This window comes from Lathamus discolor, chromosome 2 (genome assembly GCF_037157495.1).
Source record: "Lathamus discolor isolate bLatDis1 chromosome 2, bLatDis1.hap1, whole genome shotgun sequence".
NCBI lineage: Eukaryota > Metazoa > Chordata > Aves > Psittaciformes > Psittacidae > Lathamus > Lathamus discolor.
Window position 1 is genome coordinate 159,254,295 of NC_088885.1, and position 23,233 is coordinate 159,277,527.

Genomic DNA, 23,233 nt, shown 5'->3' on the forward strand with positions numbered 1-23,233 from the left:
GATCATTTAGGTATCATTGTCATTATCACCATCATGAGTCCAAAGTGGGGAAACTGAGGCACCAAGTCTTTGTATCATGCACACTACTTGTTGGAGGTCCTGTTCTTCACACACTTGCTCCTTTAGGAGTGATGGGGTTGATTCAGACCACGATAACTGGCATTTTGCACTGAATCGCACCTGGAAAAGGTGATTCCCAAGAGAGGTGAAGCAGGCTGTGGATCAGAAAGAAACGGACTTGCTGCTCAGAGGTGAACTGGAAGGAATGCTGAGATGAAGCCACTTGAGAGGGTAAGAAGCCCTCATGCCAGGCATAACATTTGGGTTTTCCATAAGAGCTTTTCTAATCTCTGCGTCCAGAGCAAGGAAACACACACAGCACACGTCCCAGCTCAGGTAACAACAGGAGCATGTTTATTCAGGTCTGGCACTTACAGAGCTTGGAAGGACAAAAGGACATGTCATTTTCCAGAAAAGTCAGCCCAGCATCAGAAGAAACAATAGGATTTTATAAAAAAGAGACTGCAGCTGCAAGGGGCTGGGAATGTGTCTCCCTTTGGGTCATGCATTCCCAATCCCCAGGCCATCCATGTGCTGGAGCACACCAGTGCCAGGCACCTCCATAGAGGTGAGAGGCAGGAAGGTCTGAACACTTCGACTGGGTGGTGTCTGGGGTTCAATCGGTTCTCAGCGAGTCCCAGCTTTGATTTAACCAACCTTAGAAACGAGGGTGAGGGGGAGTATTAGGTATAAAAGCAGAAACCCTTCCAAAACGATCCACCTTTGCCAAGGAGGCGTGAGAGTGCAGTGGGGTATGTCCACAGAAGGAAGAGAACAGCTTGGCCAAACCGCCCAGGTCTCCAATGCTGGAAGAGCATAAAGTCTGGGAAACAATCACCTTGGAAGCCTGTTGAGAAGTAGAGGATCTCCTTGCAGACAGCAACAGAGAAGATATTGGCTAATGAGACCTGCAACAGCCTATGGAAGACGGCTCTTCCTCGGCCAGCCCCATCACTCGTGAGCCCTGAGGATATAGATGAAGCTAACGAGGACCCCCAAGGCCAGGACCGTGTAGCTGGCTTTCACGCTGCTGGAACCACTGATGTTGCAGAGGAAGGAGTCGCAGCAGTACACGGAGGCAGCCGCTATGCCAAGGTTAATCCCAGCACTGGGGCAAATGGGAGAGCATCCTTTCGAGATGGACTGGCCAGACTTGCCGCCTGTATTTAGGGTGAGGTAAGAGGAGGAGAAAGAAAAGCAAAAGGAGATTGGGTTTAGAATGTTCCACCTACTCTGCAGAGGAAGCAACAGCATGGAAATAGCCAAAGCATCACAGGAGCATGGAGAGGATGAAGTGCTTCTAAGCATCAGGCTATGACATTAAACTCAGCCAGCTCAACACCCATGATAACCTCCCTTACAGACACTGGAAGCCATGCAGCACTCCAGGGACACCCCTTGCAGGCCATCAGCCAAAGTTTGGCCACAACAGCTCCAGTGAAGAATCTCAAGTATCTCACTCAAGCTTCACCCTGGGACTCCTCAAGCGAGACACGGGGCGTAAAGCACCAGGGAGGCACTTAAGAGTAAAGTCTGCGTTTCACTCGTTGGCTGCAAGAGGCACAGCCTACACTTAGCAGCAGGAGATAGGAAACCATTAGCACTGCGCTAAGACGACAGGTTTATAAAAGCTCCCTGCCTCCATTTGTGCACGCACAAGCCACCCACATCAAGGGCTGTGCAACTCAGACATGCAGCATCCCTCCCTCTTGCAAGCTGGGCTCTGGGCTCTGCAATGGTGCTTCCTTAGGAGCAGCAATCAGGAAGCACAGACCCCACCAGATCTTTCCTGTCTCTTAGGGAGGAGACCTGCAAACCTCCCTTCCGGGCAACCCCACCTCATTCACAGGGAGCGAAGAAGCAAAGGCAGGACTGAGGGATGAACTAAACCCCAACACAGGGCAAAAAGCAGGAAGGGCAACCCTGGAGCTTCCTCCAGAGGAAGCCTGCAGCATCCTCCACACTTTCACTTATTCATCAGCAGGCTCCCTGCCCCCATTCCGGAATTCCCTTTGGATTCCCTGCGTCGGTGCAGGCACGTGGGCTTTAACATGACTCCGTCTGGCAGCACATCCCTCCTAAATCCCTTGGGATGGTCCGACACTCAATCTGATCACAGAACTTTTCCCCTTCTCCCACCCAAAGGGAGGAAAACCTCCCCACAGCTCACGAGGAGACCCGGGAGAGCAGCCAAGAGGGGCAGAAGATGCCGGTCCTGTCAGCACTCACCGATTCCTACTCCGACGTATGTTGTCACACAGTGGTTTTCATTCTCCCCGCACTTGACAGGCTTCAGGCAGGCCCAGTTGGAGGATGCATCCGAGCAGGAAAAGCAGATGAGTGTGTGGGCTGCAAGAGAAAAGCACACAGCAGTCAGGGGATGAAGGCAGGAGCTCTCGACATGGTGGTCCCCATCGCTGACACATGGCACGTGGCCACAGCCACACTTGCTATTTTGGCTGTATCAATCTACCTTAGGTTTTTCCCCCCCAAAAAATGGCGAAGTGAAGGGTTCAAGCATAAGCAAGGGGTGATGGGTTTAAAGATAAACAGGGGAAGTTCAGGTTGGAGATAAGGAAGAAGTTCTTTACCGTGAGGGTGCTGAGGCACTGGAACAGGGTGCCCAGAGAAGTTGTAAATGCTCCATCTCTGGCAGTGTTCAAGGCCAGGTTGGATGGGGCTTGGAGCAATCTGCTTTAGTGGAAGGTGTCCCTGCCCATGGCAGGGGTTGGAACTGGATGATCTTAAGGTCCTTCCAACCCAAACCATTCCATGATCCTATGACAACGGATGCATTTTGAGCTCTTGCAGGATCAGCCTCAATACAACCACAGGTAAACCTTTATGGCACGCTCCTGTTTGCACCACACATGGGCCCAAGGTACAGCTACCAACCTGAAGCTAAACAGCAGAGGCAAGTTCAGGCTTGTAACCTAGAGCCTGAGATCTGGGTTTATTCAGCTCAACTGCCACGGGCATTGACGGGAAATGCTCCAGGCATGACCACAGGTTTGAGCTTCCCATGACCTGCTTTTGGCAGCAGGGTACAAAGCTCAGGCTATGCTTGAGTTAGTGCCCGTGGTGGAAACAAGTTCTTAGCTAGAGCAAGGCAGCACTGCAGAAGGACCTGCAAGGACCTGCCCTGTCCCACTCCCCAGGGAGTTATAACGCCATGAAGGCAGCGTATGCAACCAAGCTTTTAAGTTGGAGTAGGGGGATAGCAAAGAAACCCATGCCTTCTCCATGGCAGGTCCTCTAAGATGGCTTATCCTATGCCAGCAGGAGGACTAAACCAGCTGCTTCCCATCCCTCATCCCTCAGATCTACCCAAGGAAGAGAAAAGATTGGAACATCCCATTCAGAGGTGGGAAATGGTTGCAGAAGGAGCCTGGACCTGTGACTCAGCAGGGACACATGCACTCTGCAGTGGCTGGATGCTCTTGTCTGCATTTTACATACAAGAACATCACAGCCACACTGCAGTTGTTGACCTACATATGAAGACAGATCAGGTTTGTTTTGAGCACTCAGACAAGCCCTCCCATGAGGCACTGCCTTTCTCTGCTGTGTTAACAGGATGTAAAATGGAATGGGGGCTCATCCAAGATGGGAAGTGCAAGGCAGCATCATTCCTGCTCTTCCTATCTCCTCCCGCCCCACCACAAACAGATTATCCTAAGCCCTGGGAGAGCTCACTGAGGCTCAGCAGTCCCTGTCATGGAGTATTTGGAAGAATGGATAAATACTGGTCAGCATGACCAATGGGACTGAATGACTTCTTGAGGTTCTCCTGATTACTGTTTCTATTGGGAAAATAAAGCTTTTTATTGGGGAAAAAAATACCAGTAGTTCTGGAGGAATGACTTTTGGGCAGCCATGGCCAAGGCAGGGAAAGAAGATTAAAACATAATCTTAAAGAAACAGGTTAATGGGAGATCCTGAACATCACATCAGGACAGCCAAACAACTCTGCTTTGGAGACAAAGCCAACAGCACAACCCCCTAAGCAAGAATTTCCTGGGCTGTCCCATACATATTCCAATGATCATCAGTGTGCCAATGACCCTTGCAACAAAACCGGAGCATGCCAATGCAGCAGCCACAACCTACACACAGCACCAGGATTACAGGGCCACCAGTTGAATCAAAAGCCCCAGGGGAGATGCATCAGCGAACCTTGCCTCTGGATCTATGACAGGAGGAGGAGGGCAGAGCCAGGCATTAAGTCTACAGCCTGTCATTGTCCCTGGGTGTCATTGCCCATGGGTTGTCCAAAACTCAAGTCTGGAACCTCAGAGTTTAGCCCAGCTCCCTGCTGCTCCATTGTTCCCAGCACATTTCTGCTCTTCAGTCTCTGGAGTGACCTACCCCAAACCCTTCTCCTTGCAACCATCCTGAGGGCAAACTGAGGAGGCAAATTGACTCATCCCATTGCAGGGGAACCCCGCCTGCAACCAGGAATGATGTGGATTACAGGCTTCCTGTGGGCATTATGGCAGGACATGTGTTCCCATACGCATTTGCTCACTACGCTGAACGCAGGAGTCGAGGGGTGCAGTGCTATTCATTGAGGCTTAAGAGATTCCAGATACGAACACATGAGAAATACTTGTACATGCACACAAAGGCACCTTTAGGCATGAAATTTACTGCCACGTGACTAAATCTATGCTCCTACCACAGCATCTCCTACCTATTCCCCTGTTTTCCTTTGTCACACCTGCACATTACCCCTTAATATAGACAATATCTTCCCAGGAGAAGCAAGTCTTTCAACATAGTTTAAGAGGGAATAACTCAGAACCGGTGCCACGTTCTGCCCCAGCAAAGCACATCACTGCACAACCCACCGCAGAGTTAAAGAGAGCAAACAGGCTGAGTGCTTTGGACAAAAGGCACAAGAGGAGTAGCAGGATTGTGCCCCAGCTGGAGACAGAGCAAAGAGTTGGAGCTCAAGGCTGTAAGGAGGAAAAGAAAAGAGGGGAAATAAAGGCCCAAGACTGAACAATGCGAAAGGGAAGCCTCATATTCACCAAGTGCACAAGAATCCATGTGTTTATTCCTTTGCTGCTCAGCTCCTCTGAGGAACAAAGAGCTCCTAAATCAGAGCGGAATCAGTTGGGGGAATTCCTCAGATAAGAGGTTGGATCCATTCTCGCATAGAGCAAGGAGAAAAGGGAAAGAAAAGCCTTTAAAAACCCGCTCTGAAGCTGAGCAGCAGTGAAAAACGCTGTTGCTTCGGCACCTCTTCAATTCAGTCCCTGTGCCGAGAGCTCTTTCCTTTTCCATAGCTCTTAGAAAAGATCCTTATGTATATGCAAGATCTTTAGGACACTTGAAGCAGGGGGTAAAGCTCATCTACAATAGCTTTGGATGTGCTGGAAGCGTTTGGAGTTAAAGCTACCTGGAGCCAACCCTTTTGCCTGGCTAAGAACTTACTTTCAAGCCGAAAGGGGTTTTTGGAAGGGGGGGAAATGAAACCTCTTAACAGCCTTGGCCTGGACAGCCCATCCTCCCAGCTGGAACTGAGCACACGCCAGCTGGCCTCAAACCCAGACCCAACGCTTGGATTGCCAGTTGCTTCCCGGATCCCAAAGGGAACGGGGCATAGGAAGGGCAGCAAGCAACTAGTTTCTTCTCACCGGTGTCCTCAGGAGACAAGGAGGGCCCGTGTTAGAGCAAGGCCCAAAACTCTCCCGTTTGCTCTTTGTTTGGCTTCTCCGAACATCGACATATGGAAACAATATGGGGGTTTGGACCGCCCCATGGAGTTTGGATAGTCAGAAATGGAGTCGATGGGAAGGCGGGGATTGCAGACCCTGCAACTCGGATAACTTGCGGTTTAACACCCAGCAACAGGAAGCACGTTCTCCCCAGCGTGGTTGGCAGCCCCAAGATGATGCTGCTCCACAGGGCATGGTCCCTTGGGGGTCACCGCCCCACACGCTGGCCACCACTGCCTGCCCCGAAGGATGGGGGGGGGGGGGGGGTGTGTGCAGCAGTAGCCAGAATCACGACTGGCTCTGGCCAGACTTTGCTCCATCAGCCATTGCCGCGGCTGGGCTCCATCTCCCCTCCACCCTCCTTCCCCTTGACTACATCTCTGCCCGTTCCGGCGCCGTTATCCCGGCTCGCTGTACCGAAAAGGGGGGAGCGGAGCCGGCCCTGGTCTTTGTTCGAGCTGCAACTGGGAAAACCTCCAAAATACCTCCATGCACAGCTGGAGATGCGCACTTACACTGGCACAAGAGCCCTGAAGTTCGTGCTTCAGGAGGGACACTGCTGCGAGGCAGGTCTTGAAAAGACACCCCCGAACCCCGGGCTAAACCGCAGCACGGCTCAGCTCTATCCCCCGCAGCTCCTTTCCAACCCTCAACTTCCAGAACCCACCCTGCAAGACGCAGCACACAAACACAGCCCCATCTGCTCCCAAATCCAGGGCTGGGGAAGGACTGGGGCACCCCGGGAAGAAGTGATGGTTGTAGGAACGTAGTGTGAGCATCCCTCTCCCCCTTACCTCTCTCCACGCACAGCACCGCAGCCAGCACAGCGAACAGAAGCGCCTTCATGGTGCGGCGGTGGGGCCAGCGAGATGCGCAAGGCAGCGAGCGGCGCGCAGGGCTGGCAGCAGGGGGCGGGGAAATGACAGCGGCCCCGCCCAGCGGGCCGAACCGCGACCCGCACCGCCTCCCCCCGCCGCCTCCCCCGGCCGTTCCTGGTTTCGTTTCCCCGCTCCGGAGAACCGGGGCCGGAGGCCAGCCCCCTCCTGGCTCCGGATCGACCGAGGCGGCTCGGCTTGGCAGCGCCGAGGCCGCCAAGAGGGGGGTTAGAGACTCGATGGAGCAGAACCAGCTCTCCTCTCGTCTCGCCCCGAAGACTTTTTCCATCCCCATTTTATGGAATAATAGAAAAAAAAAAAAGGTTGGAAAATTATCTTTAAGCTCATCAAGTCCAACCATTCCCCAGCACTGCCAAGGCCACCACTAACCCATGGCACTGAGGCCTCGTCTCCACAGTGTGCAAACCCTTGCAGGGACGGTGACTGCAGCCCTGCCCTGGGCAGCCTGTTCCAATGCCTGAGCACCCTCTGGGGCAGGAATTGTTCCTCAGCTCCATCTAAACCTGCCCTGGTGCAGCTTGAGGCCGGTTCCTCTTGTCCCATCCCTTGTTCCTTGGGAGCAGAGCCCAGCCCCTCCTGGCTCCATCCTCCTGTCAGGCACTTGTAGGGAGCCATTAGGGCCCCCGTGAGCCTTCTCTTCTCCACACTGAACCCCCCCGCCCAGGTCCCTCAGCCGTTCCCCATCACACTTGTGCTCTTTCAGGTCCTCTCTGTTTCCCTGAGGAAAGAGACAGGGTAGGAGGGCTCCCTGCATGCTAGACCCCAATTATGCATAACCCTTTTCAAGCACATCCCTAATTCGCTTCACCTGCAAGGACCTGCTGCATTCATGCCTCTTCTCCTCCTCTGTGCATTTTCATTCACAGATCCCCCGAGCACTACCCCATCATACATTAACAACCACCCTGAATGCACACATCCTGCATGTACAAACCCATGTGTGCAGGACTCCCTTTATGCATGGATCTCCTACATGCAAGCCCCTTGCATGCATAACAGCCCCTCTTCATGTATAACCCCTCTGCATGTGCAGCCCCATCCAAGCACATAGAGAACCAACTTCCCTAGCTGTTTACCAGAGCCTAAATGGGATTAGACATACAGGATTGGGAAGCTTAAAGATACAAGGGCTGTGGTGCAAGGGACAGCCTGGGCTGCTTGGTAGGATGAGTTTCAGAGCGTAATACACCAGGAAGCTTTGTTGAAGAGGCCCAGGTTCAGTAGGTCCCATAGAAATAACTGAAGTCCTCTAGGAAATGAGCTGCAGGGCATTGCGGGAGGGACCTTGGCTGTCAAGGAAGGCTGGGAGTAGAGGAAACGGCTGGTGAGCCAGCAAGACACGAGCAGGTTTGACAAACTGCATGCCACAGATGGGTTTAATTCTGCATAATCAGCATTCCCTGGCAAATGCATCTGCCAGAAGAAATCCCAGCTCCTGACTTGTCAGAGCGTGTTCAGAGTCCTCCACATGGAAAACAAATCAGTGCCTGCATCCCCCCGCTTCCGTTTGCTCTTCTATGGCTCCGTGTTATTTGCCATTGCCAGGTATTCCCAGCAGGAACTGACTGCGAGCGGTGTGTTTCTGTGGTCTAATATCACTGGCGCAGGCTGCTAGGACCATTTCGTTCTCTGGTTTACAAATCAAACACTAAGAAACTGGGAAGCTTCAGCTTTGTGGCGATTCAGATGCACTCACAGGACCCCGCTGTCAGACCAAGGTTGTGCCCGTAAGAGTCAGTCTGGCTTTTTGTAGCCTATATATGAGCAATGACGCAGGATTTATCTCAGCTTTGAGGTGCAGCACCTGAGGTTTAATATCTGGGTATCAGGAAAGCATAGAATAATAGAGACATGGAATGGTTTGGGTTGGAAAGGACCTTAAGATCATTCAGTTCCAACCCCCTGCCATGGGCACAGGTGCCTCACAGTAGAGCAGGTTGGTCCAAGTCCCATCCAACCTGGCCTTGAACACAGGGATGGAGCATTTACCACTTCTCTGGGCACCCTGTTCCAGCACCTCAGCACCCTCACAGTAAAGAACTTCTTCCTTATCTCCAACCTGAACTTCCCCTATTTCAGTTTGGCCCCATCACCCATGATGTGTTCCTTCAGCTCTCCTGTTCCTCCAATGTCCTGTACACTCCACTCAACCCCATGAGATGCGAACAAGGGCCTTGAGCTTTCTGGTTTTCTCCCCACCACAATTTAACCTTATCAGTTCCATTGTTTCCTGGAGAGGACCTGTGTGCTGCTAGGAAGGAAAAGAGAGGACCTAAGAGTCACAGGGGACACAGCTCACCACGGGATCAGGAGTCACCCGATACTGCTGAAATGGCTGGGTTGGGACAGCATTAATTACAGGATGCGGCAAGAAGAAGAGGTGAGCAGAGCAACTGGACTATGGTCGAAGATGCTCCAGGTAAACGAAGCCCTTTGAAAGCTTGCTGGTCTGTGTGTGCATCTCCCACCTTCTTACCAAGGGTATGGCACAAAGCTCAATCCCCTGACTCTGGTGTCAGGGCTTTCTGTTCTAGACCATCACACAGCAAATCACTGCACTGAATGCTCCAGCCTTTCTTCTTGCACGTTGTTGGAGGGCTTCATTGAGCCACTGGCTTCATAGTGTGAATGCAAGGCAAGAAAAGGTCTCTTCACAAGAAGAGGGAGGCAGCAGGGGTGGAGTCCAGCAATAGGAATGTGGTCTGTGCTGGGAGAGGTGAACACAGGCACATAAACACACTTAAGGGAAAAGGAGATAAGGAGGAAGTTCTTTCCTGTTAGGGTGGTGAGGCACTGGAATGGGTTGCCCAGGGAGGTTGTGAGTGCTCCATCCCTGGTGGTGTTCAAGGCCAGGTTGGATGAAGCCTTGGGTGCGATGCTTTAGTGTGAGGTGTCCCTGCCCATGGCAGGGGGGTTGGAACTGGATGATTTTGAGGTCCTTTCCAACCCTAACTATTCTATGAAACAGCTGGATCATAAAGCAAACTGATGCTAGAGTGAATCATGCAAGGTTTTCTTGCATGATGAGGTGAAATGGCTTGTTCTAAAATCAAGAGATGAAGAGTATTGCAGTTCTATTCATGGACCAACTAAGAAGGGTAGCAGAGAGGGGTACAGCAATTAAAATTAGGCTTACTAGGCCTGCAAAGCTTCAGTGCTGAGTTTGAGCTTGAAACATGGGCCCACTAAAGGCTTGGTCAGCTTTGAAGGAGGTGATCCTGACCCTCTACTCTGCTCTTGTGAGACCCCACTTGCAGCACTGTGTGCAGTTCTGGTGTCCTCAGCATAAGGATACAGAGCTGTTGGAGCAAGTCCAAAGGAGGCCACAAGGATGCTCAGGGGCTGGAGCACCTCCCGTATGGAGCCAGGCTGAGAACATTGGGGCTGCTGAGCCTGGAGAAGAGAAGCTGCATGGAGACCTCAGAGCAGCTTCCAGTGTCTGAAGGGGGCTACAAGGATGCTGGAGAGGGGCTCTTCATCAGGGACTGGAGTGATAGGACAAGGGGTGATGGGTTCAGACTGAAACAGGGGAAGTTCAGGTTGGAGATAAGGAAGAAGTTCTTTACTGTGAGGATGCTGAGGTGCTGGCACAGGGTGCCCAGAGAAGCTGTGGCTGCCCCATCCCTGGCAGTGTTGAAGGCCAGGTTGGACAGAGCCATTGGGTGACATGGTCTAGTGTGAGGTGCATCTGCCTATGGCAGGGGCTGGGAACTGGATGATCTTCAGATCCTTTCCAGCCCAAAGCATTCCATGACTCATGCAGCCGGGTGCCACGCAGTCTCCTCCACCACCACGTTTCTGTTTCAGGGCTTGGGTGAGACTTCCTGAACCCCCAGCAGGGCTGTGCACGTGGGTTTCTGTGGGGCACGGAGCCCCCAGCTGAATTTGCAAATGAGGTGTTTCCCTAGTTAGTGGAGCAGAACTGGCTTGTGGAGCAAACCTGCTGATACAGGCTGGCAGAGGTACCATGGGGAGGGGACAAAATCAGTCATTTCAAAGTCATTCATTTGCCATAGTTACATCGTTCCCTGGAGATAAGAATCATCCAGACTCCACTTCTGCTGGAGAGGATGGAGACTGCTCTATGGAGGAGTCGTGTCCCACCTCCCAAAGCTGTCTCACTGCGAAATGTGCAGTATTGTTTTTGCAGAGCAGAGGAGTGGGAGGACATGGTCCTCTCCAGCCTGAACGAGCAGGATCCCAAGATCTCCATCACTGCTGTGAGGTGTTTCCTCTCAGTCTCCTATGCACAGAGCAGGCTGCTGCAACATACTCATGGCCTAAAGGTGCTCACTACCGCAGATGTGGCATAGCCTTCTACACAGCAAAGAGTGCTGGAGTTGTGATGCACCATCCCTGAGCCTCCTGCTCACGCTATCCTGCTCCATCTGCCTGAATGAGAGGGCTGACAATATGCCATCCCTTCCCCATCGTCCCACCCCTGGGTGTTTCTCCTCCTGAAGCCTCTTCTCATTGCTCTGGATCAGAGTTGCCCTGAAGACCTTCAGGAACAATCTTGGATCACCCAAGGATGCTCGAGACACAGGTTTTTTTCATGGGTTCCTGAAAAAGTGGGCACGTTACCAAGTGCACCTTCGGGCTGCACCCTTTACTGGAACAGACTTTCATCTGCCCACCTAAAGCACAACCTCCAGTCACAATCAGGCTCTCAGATTTATGTACTTTCATTTCTGTTTGACAGCAATGCTTTCGTTTTCCTTCTCTCCCAAGAGCTGTTGAGGTGAAGGCAGTTCACTGGCTGGTGCATGCTCAGTCGGTACCCAAGACATCCATATTCTCACACCTCCTCTGCATGACTCATCCTGTCCTACTTGTTTATTCCAGGCTTTCAACAGGAAAATGATTGTGAAGCTTTAAGGAGGGGTCATTAGGCTAAAGGTTAAACCCTGGTTGTTGCTGTGATCTCTCCAGGCTTCTGGAAGTGTTCTGGAAGATCTGGATTGAAAGGTCACTGAGTGTGATCCAGCATTATAAGAGATTATAAGAGATAATATCTCAGCATATAAACTGGCTCCTCTATGAATGGGCTCATGTGGATCCATAGACCTTAAATGCCCTGACCAGACTCACCAGGGATCACTTCAGATTGTGCCCATGGGCCCAGGAGCCCCATTTAAGCTCAGATCTGAGCCTTTTGTCCTTGCCAGGACTATGCTGCAAGCGTGCCCATCTCCAGCCATCTCCTGGATGGACCTTGGACCTGTGCTATAGGTAGCTTGTCTTCAGGCTCTGTTTCTGGCCTTGTGATAGCCACTGGACCCCGGTTGTGACCTTGTCTCCCATCCTCTCAGCTGATGGCCTTTGAGCTATTCAGTGGGTATACCTGTCTCCAGTCCTATCTCCATCTCCTGGGTGAACTTCGGACCCATGTTGTAGCCCTGATTCCTGTCCTGGCCTCTTTTGACCCATCAATATCATTTTGCTTTGACCTGCAAAGGTTCCTGTGCCTGGGGGCATCTCTCTCACAGCAGTGACCACTAGGTTGTTTTGGGGAGGGAAGAGGCTTTTCAGGCCTTTTCCCATCCCTTCTATCAATATATGTGCCTCTCTGTAAACAAGGAACTCACCAGGCTCCAGGGAAGCTGCAGGCAGGGTATTTGTAGTACAAATGTGAAGTTTGGCATGGAAGACATAGGAGTGGGAGCGTGCAAGCGTATTAAAGCATGAGGAAGAACCAGCAGAGCAAGGGTTAAAAGGAAAGGCATGTGTTGTGTGCTGTAGAGCACCCTCCATCTGACTTCATTCAAATAAAAAGGAGGAACAAACTGACCTGAGATAAGAGTCTTCAGAAGACAAAGAACAGGGTGGGAGCCATAAAAATCTTGGATAAAGGAAACAAAAGGGCTGGGAGATTCAGGAATTTCACAGAAGAGGAGCAAAATTAAAGGGAAAGAGAGCCAAAACTGCATCCTTCCTGTAAAAGCTGTGAAAGACAAGCCCAAAACAAGTTTGTTGTGCTCTGCCAAGCACCTCGTGATGAGAACCGTTTAGCTTCTCATCATGGCTACCTATGGCATAGAAGTGATACTGGCCAGATCATCATGTCGGTGCTTGTGAGAACAGGGATCAAATTAAACCTGTAAGGATGAGCGCAAAATGAACTTTGTTTGAGATTTGGTATGATCAAATTGCTTTCTTCTCCCGGAAGATGCCACAGTGAGTTTTATTGCATTCATTTCCTGTAGGCTGCAGAAGGGAGTTTCTGCTTCCCAGGAACAGTGTCTGCATGTTATCTAATTGCTGATTAATATCTAATGCTGGAGCAGGCCCTGGAGCTGGAGGAAGGTTCCAGATGAGCTATTGTGAGCATTGGGCATAGAGCCAGTGCCTGTTACTGGCCTTTGTGGGCAAAGGAAGATCCAACCCCTGTCACCCCTTTGTGTGGTGCCTGAGGACTTCCCTAGGTAAGAAATAAGCTGGAAAGGGAGAAAACCATTTATCATTCATATTACACTCACTGCCTCAGCACTGCTATTGCTTTTACTGTTGATTGGAGGTGTTCTGGAGGTTGAACAACCTCTGGAGTAAAGTTCCTACATGATGTCAATGGAAAGGCATCTTTGGGTCACCTTTGCTTCAAGACATCGCAATATATTTGACTCTGAACAGCCCAGTCTAGTGGAAGGTGTCGCTGCCCATGGCAAGGGTTGGAACTGAATGAGCTTTAAGGTTCCTTCCAACTCAAACCATGCTGTGATTTTATGATAGGGCAAAGTCAAGCCTGAACATCACAGTTCTGCTCCAATGCAGGGAATCAGCAGGGGTTCGTAGGTACACAGGAATGATACATAAGGTACATGGGAATGAAGCACAGGAGATGATCAGGAGAGACAAGTGAGTTCCTTCTCCAGCCCTAGTGGAGATACCAATGAGATGCTGAGGACCTCATTTTAGCCTACATAGAAACTTCCCCATTGGAACTCTGAGATTCCTCTCTCAGTCATTTCCCTTATTGTGCTGGTTTTGGCTGAGAGAGTTGTTTTCTTCGTAGCAGCTGGTACGGGGTTATGTTTGGGATTTGTGCTGGAAACAGTGGTGATAACACGGATGTTTTCATTATCACTGAGCAGAGCTCACACAGAGTCAAGGCCTTTTCTGCTCCTCATGCCACCCCAGTAGCGAATGGGTTGTGGATGCAGAAGGAGTCAGGAGGGGACACAGCCAGGACAGCTGACCCCAACTGACCCAAGGGATGTTCCGTGCTTTATGACACCATGCTCAGCATATAAAGCTCAGGGAAGAAGAAGGAAGGAGGGGACATTCGGGGTGATGGTGTTTGTCTTCCCAAGTCGCCATTACACGTGATGGAGCCTTCCTGGAGACGGCTGAGCCCCTGCCTGATGAGAGGAAGAGGTGAATGAATTCCTTGTTTTGCTTTGCTTGTCTGTTCAGCTTCTGCTTTACTTATTAATCTGTCTTTATCTCAACCCACAAGTTTCCTTGCTTTTACTCCTCTGATTCTCTCTCCCATCCCACTCAGGGCACGGTTAAACTATGACAGTCCTTTTTGGTACCCAGTGTGAGGCTTGAAGGGTTTGAGATAATGACAGATTTGATTGGAATGTGCTGGTTTGAATTTATAGCTGTTATTGCTATTTAGCTATTAATTGCCAGGCTTCTGTGCTTGATATGGGGCTTGCTTGTCTTGCTGTATAGTAGAATCTAGTGTTTGTTAGTGGCTACTTTTCGTTTTCACTGCTTGCTGTACCATTGTACTGCTTTATCGTGTTACTGTGCTGTGCCTGGGAACATTGTGATATAAGGGCAATGGCCACGTGCCTGGGCTGGGAGATGGCCAGGGCATCGCTGCTGCTTCTGTGCTGCTTTACTGGGCAGGCTGGAACTCCATTGATGGAAGGGACTGTGACCTATGGATGAGTCCATGCAAGAGCAGGACACCTCAAAGACATTGTGGTTATATCTATGCTGCAGCAGATGTAAGGATGCTGGGGAGAGACTCTTCATTAGGGACTGGAGTGATAGGACAAGGGGTAATGGGTTAAAACTTAAACAGGCGAAGTTTAGATTGGATATAAGGAGGAAATTCTTTATTGTGAGGGTGCTGAGGCACTGGCACAGGGTGCCCAGGGAAGTTGTGAATGCTCCATCCCCGGCAGTGTCCAAGGCCAGGCTGGACAGAGCCTTGGGTGACATGGTCTAGTGTGAGGTGTCCCTGCCCATGGTAGGGGTTTGGAACTGGATACCTTAAGGTCCTTTCCAACCCTAAGTATTCTATGATTCTATGTACCTTTGAAGGCATTGTGGTCCAAGGATAAGTCCATGCTGGAGAAGCTACACCTCAAAGCATCTATGGCTGTGGATAAATCCATGCTGCAATAGGTACACCTTGATGCATCAGTGATTGTGCATGAGCCCAAGTTGGAACAAGTTAACTTCTGAAGGGACTGTGGCCCATGGATAAGGCCACACTGGAACATGTACATCTCAAGGAGACTGTGGCTATGGAGAAGTCTGCACCACAGAAGGAATAGCCCTGAAGAGACCTTGGCTCATAGATAAAGCTTCACTTAGAGCAGGTACAACCCTAAGGGACTGCAGTCTGTGGATAAGTCCAAACCAGAGCAGGGGCAAGAGGAGGAGTTAAATGCAGTGTTAGACCCAGTGGTCTGATCCAAAGGGACCATGGGTGGAGATTGTCATGGAAATACCTTTAGATTGTATAACCTGGGACCTGAGATGCATGTTATAGGAATTACTACAGCAGGAACCACCTGAAGCAGTGGAGGACAAATCCTATGTGGAACAGCACAAGTGCAGCAGTGATATTGGTGAGCTGGCATTGGTGCCCAGTAACTCCACACAACACACCACCTCTCCTGTCCTAGGTGACCACCATAACAGATGGAGCCCAAAGTCCCACCATGGGGGACTGAGCAAGAGACTGTATTGGTTAAGGTTAGTCGCTGGTTAGGGCTAAGCCAGGACACTAGTACAGCTCCACCCCATGAGTAATGCTGAGAATGTAGATAGAAAGAGGTCAGTGGATTTTTTCCATCACCATGACATGAGCTGTTATTAGTGCTTCACCTGCAAAATAATGCCACAGGCCCACAAATAGAGTCTGTCTATGAGCTAACAATATTCATACCCAGCCACGTCCTCAGAGATTGATCTGTTCTCAGAAGCTGAAGATGCTTTGAGGGCAGCAGCATCCAAAACAAGTGCAGTTCAACAGAGGTGTCTGAGCTATTGCAGTGTCCTATCAACATCATGAACATAATGTCAATGACATCTGAAATGAGCTGCTCTTCTGAGACCTTCTTCTCCATGTCCTTTTGAAGCCCATTCCTAAGTGAGTCCCAGGAATGGATATGCTTTCCTCTACCATCAGCCACTCAGCTCCGTGTCAGAAATAGTTGCGTTTTGTGGGGACATTTGATCTTGTACCTTCCAAGCCATCAGAAAGTGACTTTTTACAAGGGCCTGTAGGGACAGGCCAAGGGGAATGGCTTTAACCTGTGACAAAAAATCAAGCCTGAACATCCCAATTTTGCTATAGTGAAGGGAGCCAGCACCAACAACAGGTACATAGGAATGACAGAAAGGAGGCTGAGAGAACCAGGAGAGGCAACTGAACTCACTCTCAACCCACAGTGGAAACACCAGTAAGATGCTGAGGACAGTATTTTTCTCGCATGCTTTGATGCATCTTGGTAATGATGCTGAAGCTGCTGATGCTCGAGGCAGTTCTCCAGCTCTTTACCATTCATTAGACACTAGGAAGTCTTTCTGATCCTATCTAAAAGCTCCTTTGATGCTGTGTGAGCCCTAAAGCAAAAACTGGGGAGAATGGAGGTGCATAGGCCTTCCCTTTGGAGAAGAGACTGGAAGGATCTCACCCCATCACATGCCAGTTTACACTTCCTAGTGTAATATGTAAGACCTTCCAATGAATTGTAGTATTCCAAAAAGGAATTCTACCTTCTTTTTCTTAGTTTTTTCCCTGTTTGACATGTTAAACCTGTGACCAGTTAAAACTGCAGCTTCTTTTTCTGGCAGCTTGCTGCAAGGGGGATATCCTCCTCCTCCATTTGTGCTGATCCACGCTAGTGGTAGAGCTCTGTGTTTGTCCTTCCTGAGCTACATCCTCCTCAAACCATCGCTTCCATTTACCCGCATCACCCAGAACTCCCCTCTTTGCAGATTCTCTCCCTTTGTCACCCTCAAGCTCCATGAACTTATTCTCTAATCCATCATTCAAGCTGGTAATTAAAACATTGCATCGTACCAGAGCCGTGCCAAGCAACAGAAGACCTTGTTTCATAGATCATTCCAGCTTGACAGCAAACTGTTGACAGTTATTTGCTCATGATTTCAGCTAGACAGTGTGTTTAGTTGTGCTGATGAGACTGTCATGCGATACGGTGCCAAAAGCTTTAGTAACACTGAGCTATGTGACAGGTACCACTTTTATCCTAACTAAGATTTTGCCAGCTTGTCACAGGTGGGAATAACACCCATCTGTCACAGAGTTCTTGCTGTTCAGCCCCATCTCTTTGATAGCCCCTGCACATTGCTAATTGTGTGATGATTGGGCAAAGAAGAGATTATTGGGCAAAGAAGAGATTCAGAGCGGCCCTGCGGTGAAGGACTTGGGGGTGCTGGTCGATGAGAAAATGAACATGAGCCGGCTGCAGTGTGCGCTCGCAGGCCAGAAAACCAACCGTATCTTGGGCTGCATCAAAAGGAGCGTGACCAGCAGGGCGAAGGAGGTGATCCTGCCCCTCTACTCTGCTCTTGTGAGACCTCACCTGGAGCATTGTGTGCAGTTCTGGTGTCCTCAACATAAAAAGGACATGGAACTGCTGGAACAAGTCCAGAGGAGGCCACGAGGATGATCAGGGGACTGGAGCACCTCCCGTATGAAGACAGGCTGAGGAAGTTGGGGCTGTTCAGCCTGGAGAAGAGAAGGCTGCGTGGAGACCTCATAGCAGCCTTCCAGTACCTGAAGGGGGCCTATAGGGATGCTGGAGAGGGACTCTTCATTAGGGACTGTAGTGACAGGACAAGGGGTAACGGGTTCAAACTGAAACAGGGGAAGTTTAAATTGGATATAAGGAGGAAATTCTTTCTCATTAGAGTTGTGAGACACTGGAATGGGTTGCCCAGGGAGGTTGTGAGTGCTCCATCCCTGGCAGTGTTCAAGGCCAGGTTGGATGAAGGCTTGGGTGGGATGGTTTAGGGGATGGCAGAGGGGTTGGAACTAGATGATCTTGAGGTCCTTTCCAACCCTAACTATTCTATGATTCTATGATTCTATTCTATGATATATTTAAGAGTTTTTTCCAAGACCAGGGTGTGGGTTGACTCCTCTGTATGTCCCCAGCGTTTCCCCCATCCTCTATAATGATGACAAGGGGTTGGAACTGTTTAATCTTAAAGTCCTTTCCAATCGTAACTATTCTATGGATCCTGCACTTGGTGGTATCCGATCTTCTTAGACACCCAGATTACCCTATTGCAAAGGAACAGGAGCAGGTGAAACAGGATGGGTTTGGTGGCTACAATAGAAGCCAAATACTACTTATATCAATATCTCCGTGCCTGGATACCACTTAGTTTGGCTGATATTCCTCATGGATGTGCATATTCATATTGAAAACCCAACCTTTGATTTGCTTGCACCTGATGTCTCAATTCATTTTAATGTTCTTGCTTTTGATGTGTTAGTTGGCTGATCCATGTCAACCTCATGAACATCTGCAGCAGCAAAGTAGCTCTTTTGCTCTTGTGTTAGATGTGGTTAGTGTCTCCATACCTTTCTACCCTTTTACTCTGCACATACTCCAGGCTGGAAGCAGAAACACATCTCCTGACTCCCTATGTGCAGCTCAAACGTTGTTGTGAGAATCCTGTGTTGAAGTTGCACCTCCAACCATCACCTGGATGTCTTCTTACAAGAACAACTAAGTCTGGAGAGCACCACCAATGAAACCTCACATTGCAGCTTCATTTGAAGAGGTGAATGTGACTGATTCCTCCCATGGAGGAAGGAGAGAGTTGGCTGTGCCTAAGCTCCTACACCACAGGAGCTTTGATCTTCTACCTGCACCTTCCTCTAGCCACAGCTACCAGTGTGGAAAGGGAGCTTTGACTTTGTAGTTCAGACCAACACATACCCCATTTCTCACCCCCATCAAGAAGGACAGCTTTTAAGTGTCCCTATTTCTTCTTTATTTGAAAGAATTTCACTGACTTCCCACTCAGAGCATCAGCTCTGGCAAAGTCCATTCCTAAATCCTACCCCCATACTCACTGTCAGAGACCTTCAGCTCCTCATTCACAGTGCGCTTTCAGTCCAGGAACCGGATGGGTGGTGGTGTGACTGGCAATGCAATGAGTAAAACCTTTTAAACTCAGTGCAAACCTGCAAAGGATCGATCAGCATAATCCTGGTATGATCTGGAGCTTTGGCATCCAGAAACTTCCAGAAAAGAAAAGGTTCTTCTATATTTCTGGATGAGGAGACCCAGGAACCCCTCTGTTCATTTCATCTGGTGGGAGGCAACCTCCGTTTGGGTGCTATCAGCAGGCAGCTCTTGCACTGGTGTAGTGAAGAGGAGGGGAAGGGCTAGGGAGGCAATAAGGGCCTGCAAGGGGGTATGACGCATGCAGTAATCTGCAAGCAGGAAAAAGTCCCTGTGAGCAGAACCAAGCAGCTTCCTTAGAGTGCCCAGTTGCCATGGATCCCAATGGAGAAGTGGAACATCACAAAAGGGAGTCCTCAGCCGTAGTTGCTGGTTTCACCTTGATTCAGGGCAGAGCATCCCTCCTTCCAAACCCTGCAGCAATTCCCACTCTACTGCTCTATGGCACAGATGAGGTTTGCTCCCCCTCATTTTCTCTGCCCATCCTGGTCCCCCACATGCCACCAGCCTCAATGGGCTTCTCTTGACTCATTTCCTCCCCACCAGCTGGTCTCACCCGCCACGTCTTTGCCTTGCGACATCCACTGAAACTGGTGGAGATATCAATTGCTCCTTCTGCTTCCCCTGTCCTGTGCCAGCTTGCCTGGTGGTTAAGACAGTAACGGCTTTGGCTCTGAGCCCATCTTTCCTGGAGGTTTCTGAAAGCACACAATATATTTTCAGGGAAGAAGTGTCTTCCTTCTGTGTGGAGTATTTGTGGAGCACATGCTCATGGCATTGAGATACAGCATGACCTTAGCCCCTGCCAGTGCTGCCAGCCCATGCCCTTCGCAGCCGGACATCTCTACCTTCCTTTTGGTTTAAAAAGTCTTTTTCTTCACCTTCTCCTTCCCTTTTGTGTCTGTCTTTGGTGAGAGAAAATCAGTGTGTTCTGCTAACATGTTCACACCTGGCCCTTTTGGCATCTGTCATCTCTGGATATGGGTCACCACTCAGGTCAATGGGAGTCAGCATCTTGTCCCTGCCCCGCGCTGTGGTGTCACCTCCTTCATTTGCTTTGTTTCCCTCTTATTCACTAAAGATAATATGTAAAAACCAGGCACCAGGCTTCAAGGTTTACAATATGAAACATGAAGTTGATGGAGCATCTTTGGCTGATCGTCCTCCTGGGAAACCAGTTGCTTTATAATCCATGTGAAACATCTCAAGGGGGCCTACAAGGATGCTGGGGAGGGACTTATTGTACCTCTGTAGTGGTAGGATATGGGGTGATGGGTTCAAACTGAAACAGGGGAAATTCAGGTTGGATATAAGGAAGAAGTTCTTTACTGTGAGGGTGCTGAGGCACTGGAATGGGTTGCCCAAAGAAGTGGTGAATTCTTCATCCCTGGCAATGTTCAAGGCCAGGTTGGACAGAGCCTTCGGTGACATGGTCTAGTGTGAGGTGTCCCTGCCCATGGCAGGGGGGTTGGAACTGGATGATCTTAAGGTCCTTTCCAACCCAAACTATTCTATGATTCTCTGTGCCTCCTTCCACATGTGCAACCAAACCACAGCAGAATTCCAAGGCAATGCTTCACACAAACCACATTTAGCCATAACCCCCCATGAAAACTAAAAGAAAAAACCCCCAAAGAGACAAAAACTAGCACCAACGACAAGAACGCCCCCCACATACGCAAGAAAAACATGCTCTGATTGTTTGGACAAGTTCTGGTTTCCCTATAGCACAGCTGAGCTACTGATGCTGCCAGCTCGCTTTGTTTTGCTTTCTAGAATAAGAGCTTGCACAGGGATATGATTGAGAAGCTCTGGGCTGTTTGTGTTAGTCGCTGGCTGCCTGCCCTTCTTCTTCTCTGTAGACACCCTTACGTCTCCTACAGAGCTTTTCTGCCTTCACTTCAGCTGCAGCTCTCTCAGGGAGAAGAGGGAACAAAAACCAAACAAAGCCCAGCACAATCAGTCATTTCTAGGCCAGGAATGTGGTTTTGTAGAAGCCATCTCACTAAATGGCTGGGCTTGGCAACTGCTGTCAGGTTGGTTTGGCCCTGCAGAAGAAGAAGGAAATAGATACGGGGACATCATTTCCAGCTGGACCAGGTCCATGAGGAGCAAGTGTGCAGGCAATTCCCAGCACAGTGCTCACCATGCCACTTCCCCTCTCACTTCCATCTCCCTCCTTATACCCTGCTGCTGCCTTTTCCTCTGTCAGCCACGTCTGCTGCTCTCTGCCTTTTCCCTAAGCTCAGCCAACACATTGGAGCTGGGCGATAAAGGATGCTTATTGCAAAATGAGAGCAAAGAGCCAGTGGAGCCAGAAATTGCTCCCCACTGAGGCTGAAGGAATGTCAAAACTACGACCAGGAATAAGCTTCACATTTACTTACTTGGTTTTGACCTGCTTGACTGATGCATGATAACCAACTGACTGTGAACAGAAGACACTGAAGTGCTGACATAACTATTGAGCTATTACTTGTGTTTCAGGCAGGTTGGGTTGTTATTCCTTACAGTGCTTTGAAACTTTAAAGGACAAAAATAGGTCTTCAGCATCTCTTTAGAGCTGTAATGATTTGAAGCCCAAACATGCTAAAAGGTCTGTCTTTTCTCTGTTCCCTTTGGTGACTTGAATGCCTGGGGACACTTAGGATTCAAGTAGGCTTAGGAAATCAATGGGAGTTCAGCACCCAACTCGTTTAGATTCTCTCAAAGCACAACTGATTGATAGCAGCAGTTATCCCAGAGCAACACGCTTTTATTTCAGCCAATGAAGCCATCATGGAGAGTTTTTCCTAACCCATCACAGTCCACATGCAAGTGATACTGGCTAGGACACCTAGGGACATCACTCCATAGCTGCTTTGCTTGCTGCTGACTCCATTCACATTGCATAATGGTTTCTCACAGCAAGAAACCCTCTGATAGCGTGGGGTTTGCTGCTGGCTTGTTGCAGGACACGTTGGAGAACACATCTTAGAGATGACGTATTTAGGCTTGTTGGGCTCTAATGCAGAAGAGAAGGGTGAAAAAAAGAAAGGGTAGAATGTAAGAATCATGGTTAAATGTTTCCATGGCTAAATCTGCAGTGGTAAATAAAGGAAGGGTAAGCACAAGTCCCCAGGGCAAATATATCCTCTACACAGGACTAGCAACAGCATGGCCATGTCTACATTGCTCCAGCATGACGCTGGTTTCCCTGGGCTCCATGTTTCATGTGTCCCTGTAGTGGATGCATGAATGGGTGGCTTTTAGTTCAAGTTGCCTGAAATGATGCTTGTGCTGGGTTTCTGACCTCTAAGATGGTTCTCCTTCAGCATAAAACCAGGGGGAAAGTATTGCATGACCTGAGATTTGTCCTGAGAGCACATGGAGGTCTTTGAGAGTGCAGAGCCCCAGGGACGGATCTGAAGGATTTTACATGGCAGAAGGAATCAGCCATGGTGCAGTTTACATAGAATCATAGAATCGTTTGGGTTAAAAGAGATCTTAAAGCCCATCCAGCTCCAACCCCTGCCACAGGCAGGGACCCCTTCCACTGGAGCAGCTTGCTCCAAGCCCCTGTGCCCAACCTGGCCTTGAGCACTGCCAGGGATGGGGCAGCCACAGCTTCTCTGGGCACCCTGTGCCAGCGCCTCAGCACCCTCACAGGGAACAGCTTCTGCCTAAGAGCTCATCTCAGTCTCCCCTCGGGCAGGTTAAAGCCATTCCCCTTGGCCTGTCCGTACAGGCCCTTGTCCCAAGCCCCTCTCCAGGTTTCCTGGAGCCCCTTTAGGCACTGGAGCTGCTCTAAGGTCTCCCCTTCAGGAGCCTTCTCTTCTCCAGGCTGATCCAGCCCAGCTCTCTCAGCCTGGCTTCAAAGCAGAGCTGCTCCAGACTCCTGAGCATCTTTATAGCCCTCTTCTTTTGCCCAAACTTCTTTGGAAACAACCCTGAGAGTGAATATTGGCATGGAAATCTTGGGTGACATGGTTTAGTGCTAGGTATCCCTGCCCATGGCAGGGGATTGGAACTGGATGATCTTAAGGTCCTTTCCAACCCAAACTATTTTATGATTCTATGATTCTATGGTTAGGGTCAGCAGAAAGCTGGGGGGAAACTAACAGTGAAGCAGTGCACAGACCCCCAGGCTTGAGTTCATTCTGTT

At 49.9% G+C, this 23,233-nt stretch overlaps 1 protein-coding gene and 1 long non-coding RNA gene across 2 annotated transcripts in view; one reads left to right on the top strand and one right to left on the bottom strand.

The window, feature by feature from the left end:
• Nucleotides 1-392: 392 nt before the first annotated feature.
• Nucleotides 393-6,962, bottom strand: LOC136008992 (lymphocyte antigen 6E). The gene is made up of 3 exons (XM_065669053.1): nucleotides 6,578-6,962; nucleotides 2,290-2,409; nucleotides 393-1,220 (listed from the first exon to the last, which is right to left on the bottom strand). The coding sequence occupies exons 1-3, from the start codon at nucleotides 6,951-6,953 to the stop codon at nucleotides 1,012-1,014; spliced, it is 705 nt and encodes a 234-aa protein (XP_065525125.1). The 5' UTR covers nucleotides 6,954-6,962; the 3' UTR covers nucleotides 393-1,011.
• A 6,829-nt stretch (nucleotides 6,963-13,791) lies between these two features.
• LOC136008998 (uncharacterized) overlaps nucleotides 13,792-23,233 on the top strand; it is a 34,888-nt gene continuing 25,446 nt past the window's right edge. Inside the window, exon 1 of the long non-coding RNA XR_010610303.1 lies at nucleotides 13,792-14,053. This is a non-coding gene — a long non-coding RNA (uncharacterized LOC136008998). The remainder of the gene's footprint in view (nucleotides 14,054-23,233) is intronic.

Excerpts from the sequence above, each read along its gene's own strand:
- LOC136008992 (XM_065669053.1), bottom strand. The coding sequence starts at position 6,953 with ATGGGGATGGAAAAAGTCTTCGGGGCGAGACGAGAGGAGAGCTGGTTC. Across the intron at positions 2,410-6,577 it reads GGTGCTGTGCGTGGAGAGAG|CCCACACACTCATCTGCTTT; the intron begins GTAAGGGGGAGA and ends TTTCTCTTGCAG. Across the intron at positions 1,221-2,289 it reads ATACGTCGGAGTAGGAATCG|GCGGCAAGTCTGGCCAGTCC; the intron begins GTGAGTGCTGAC and ends CCCTAAATACAG.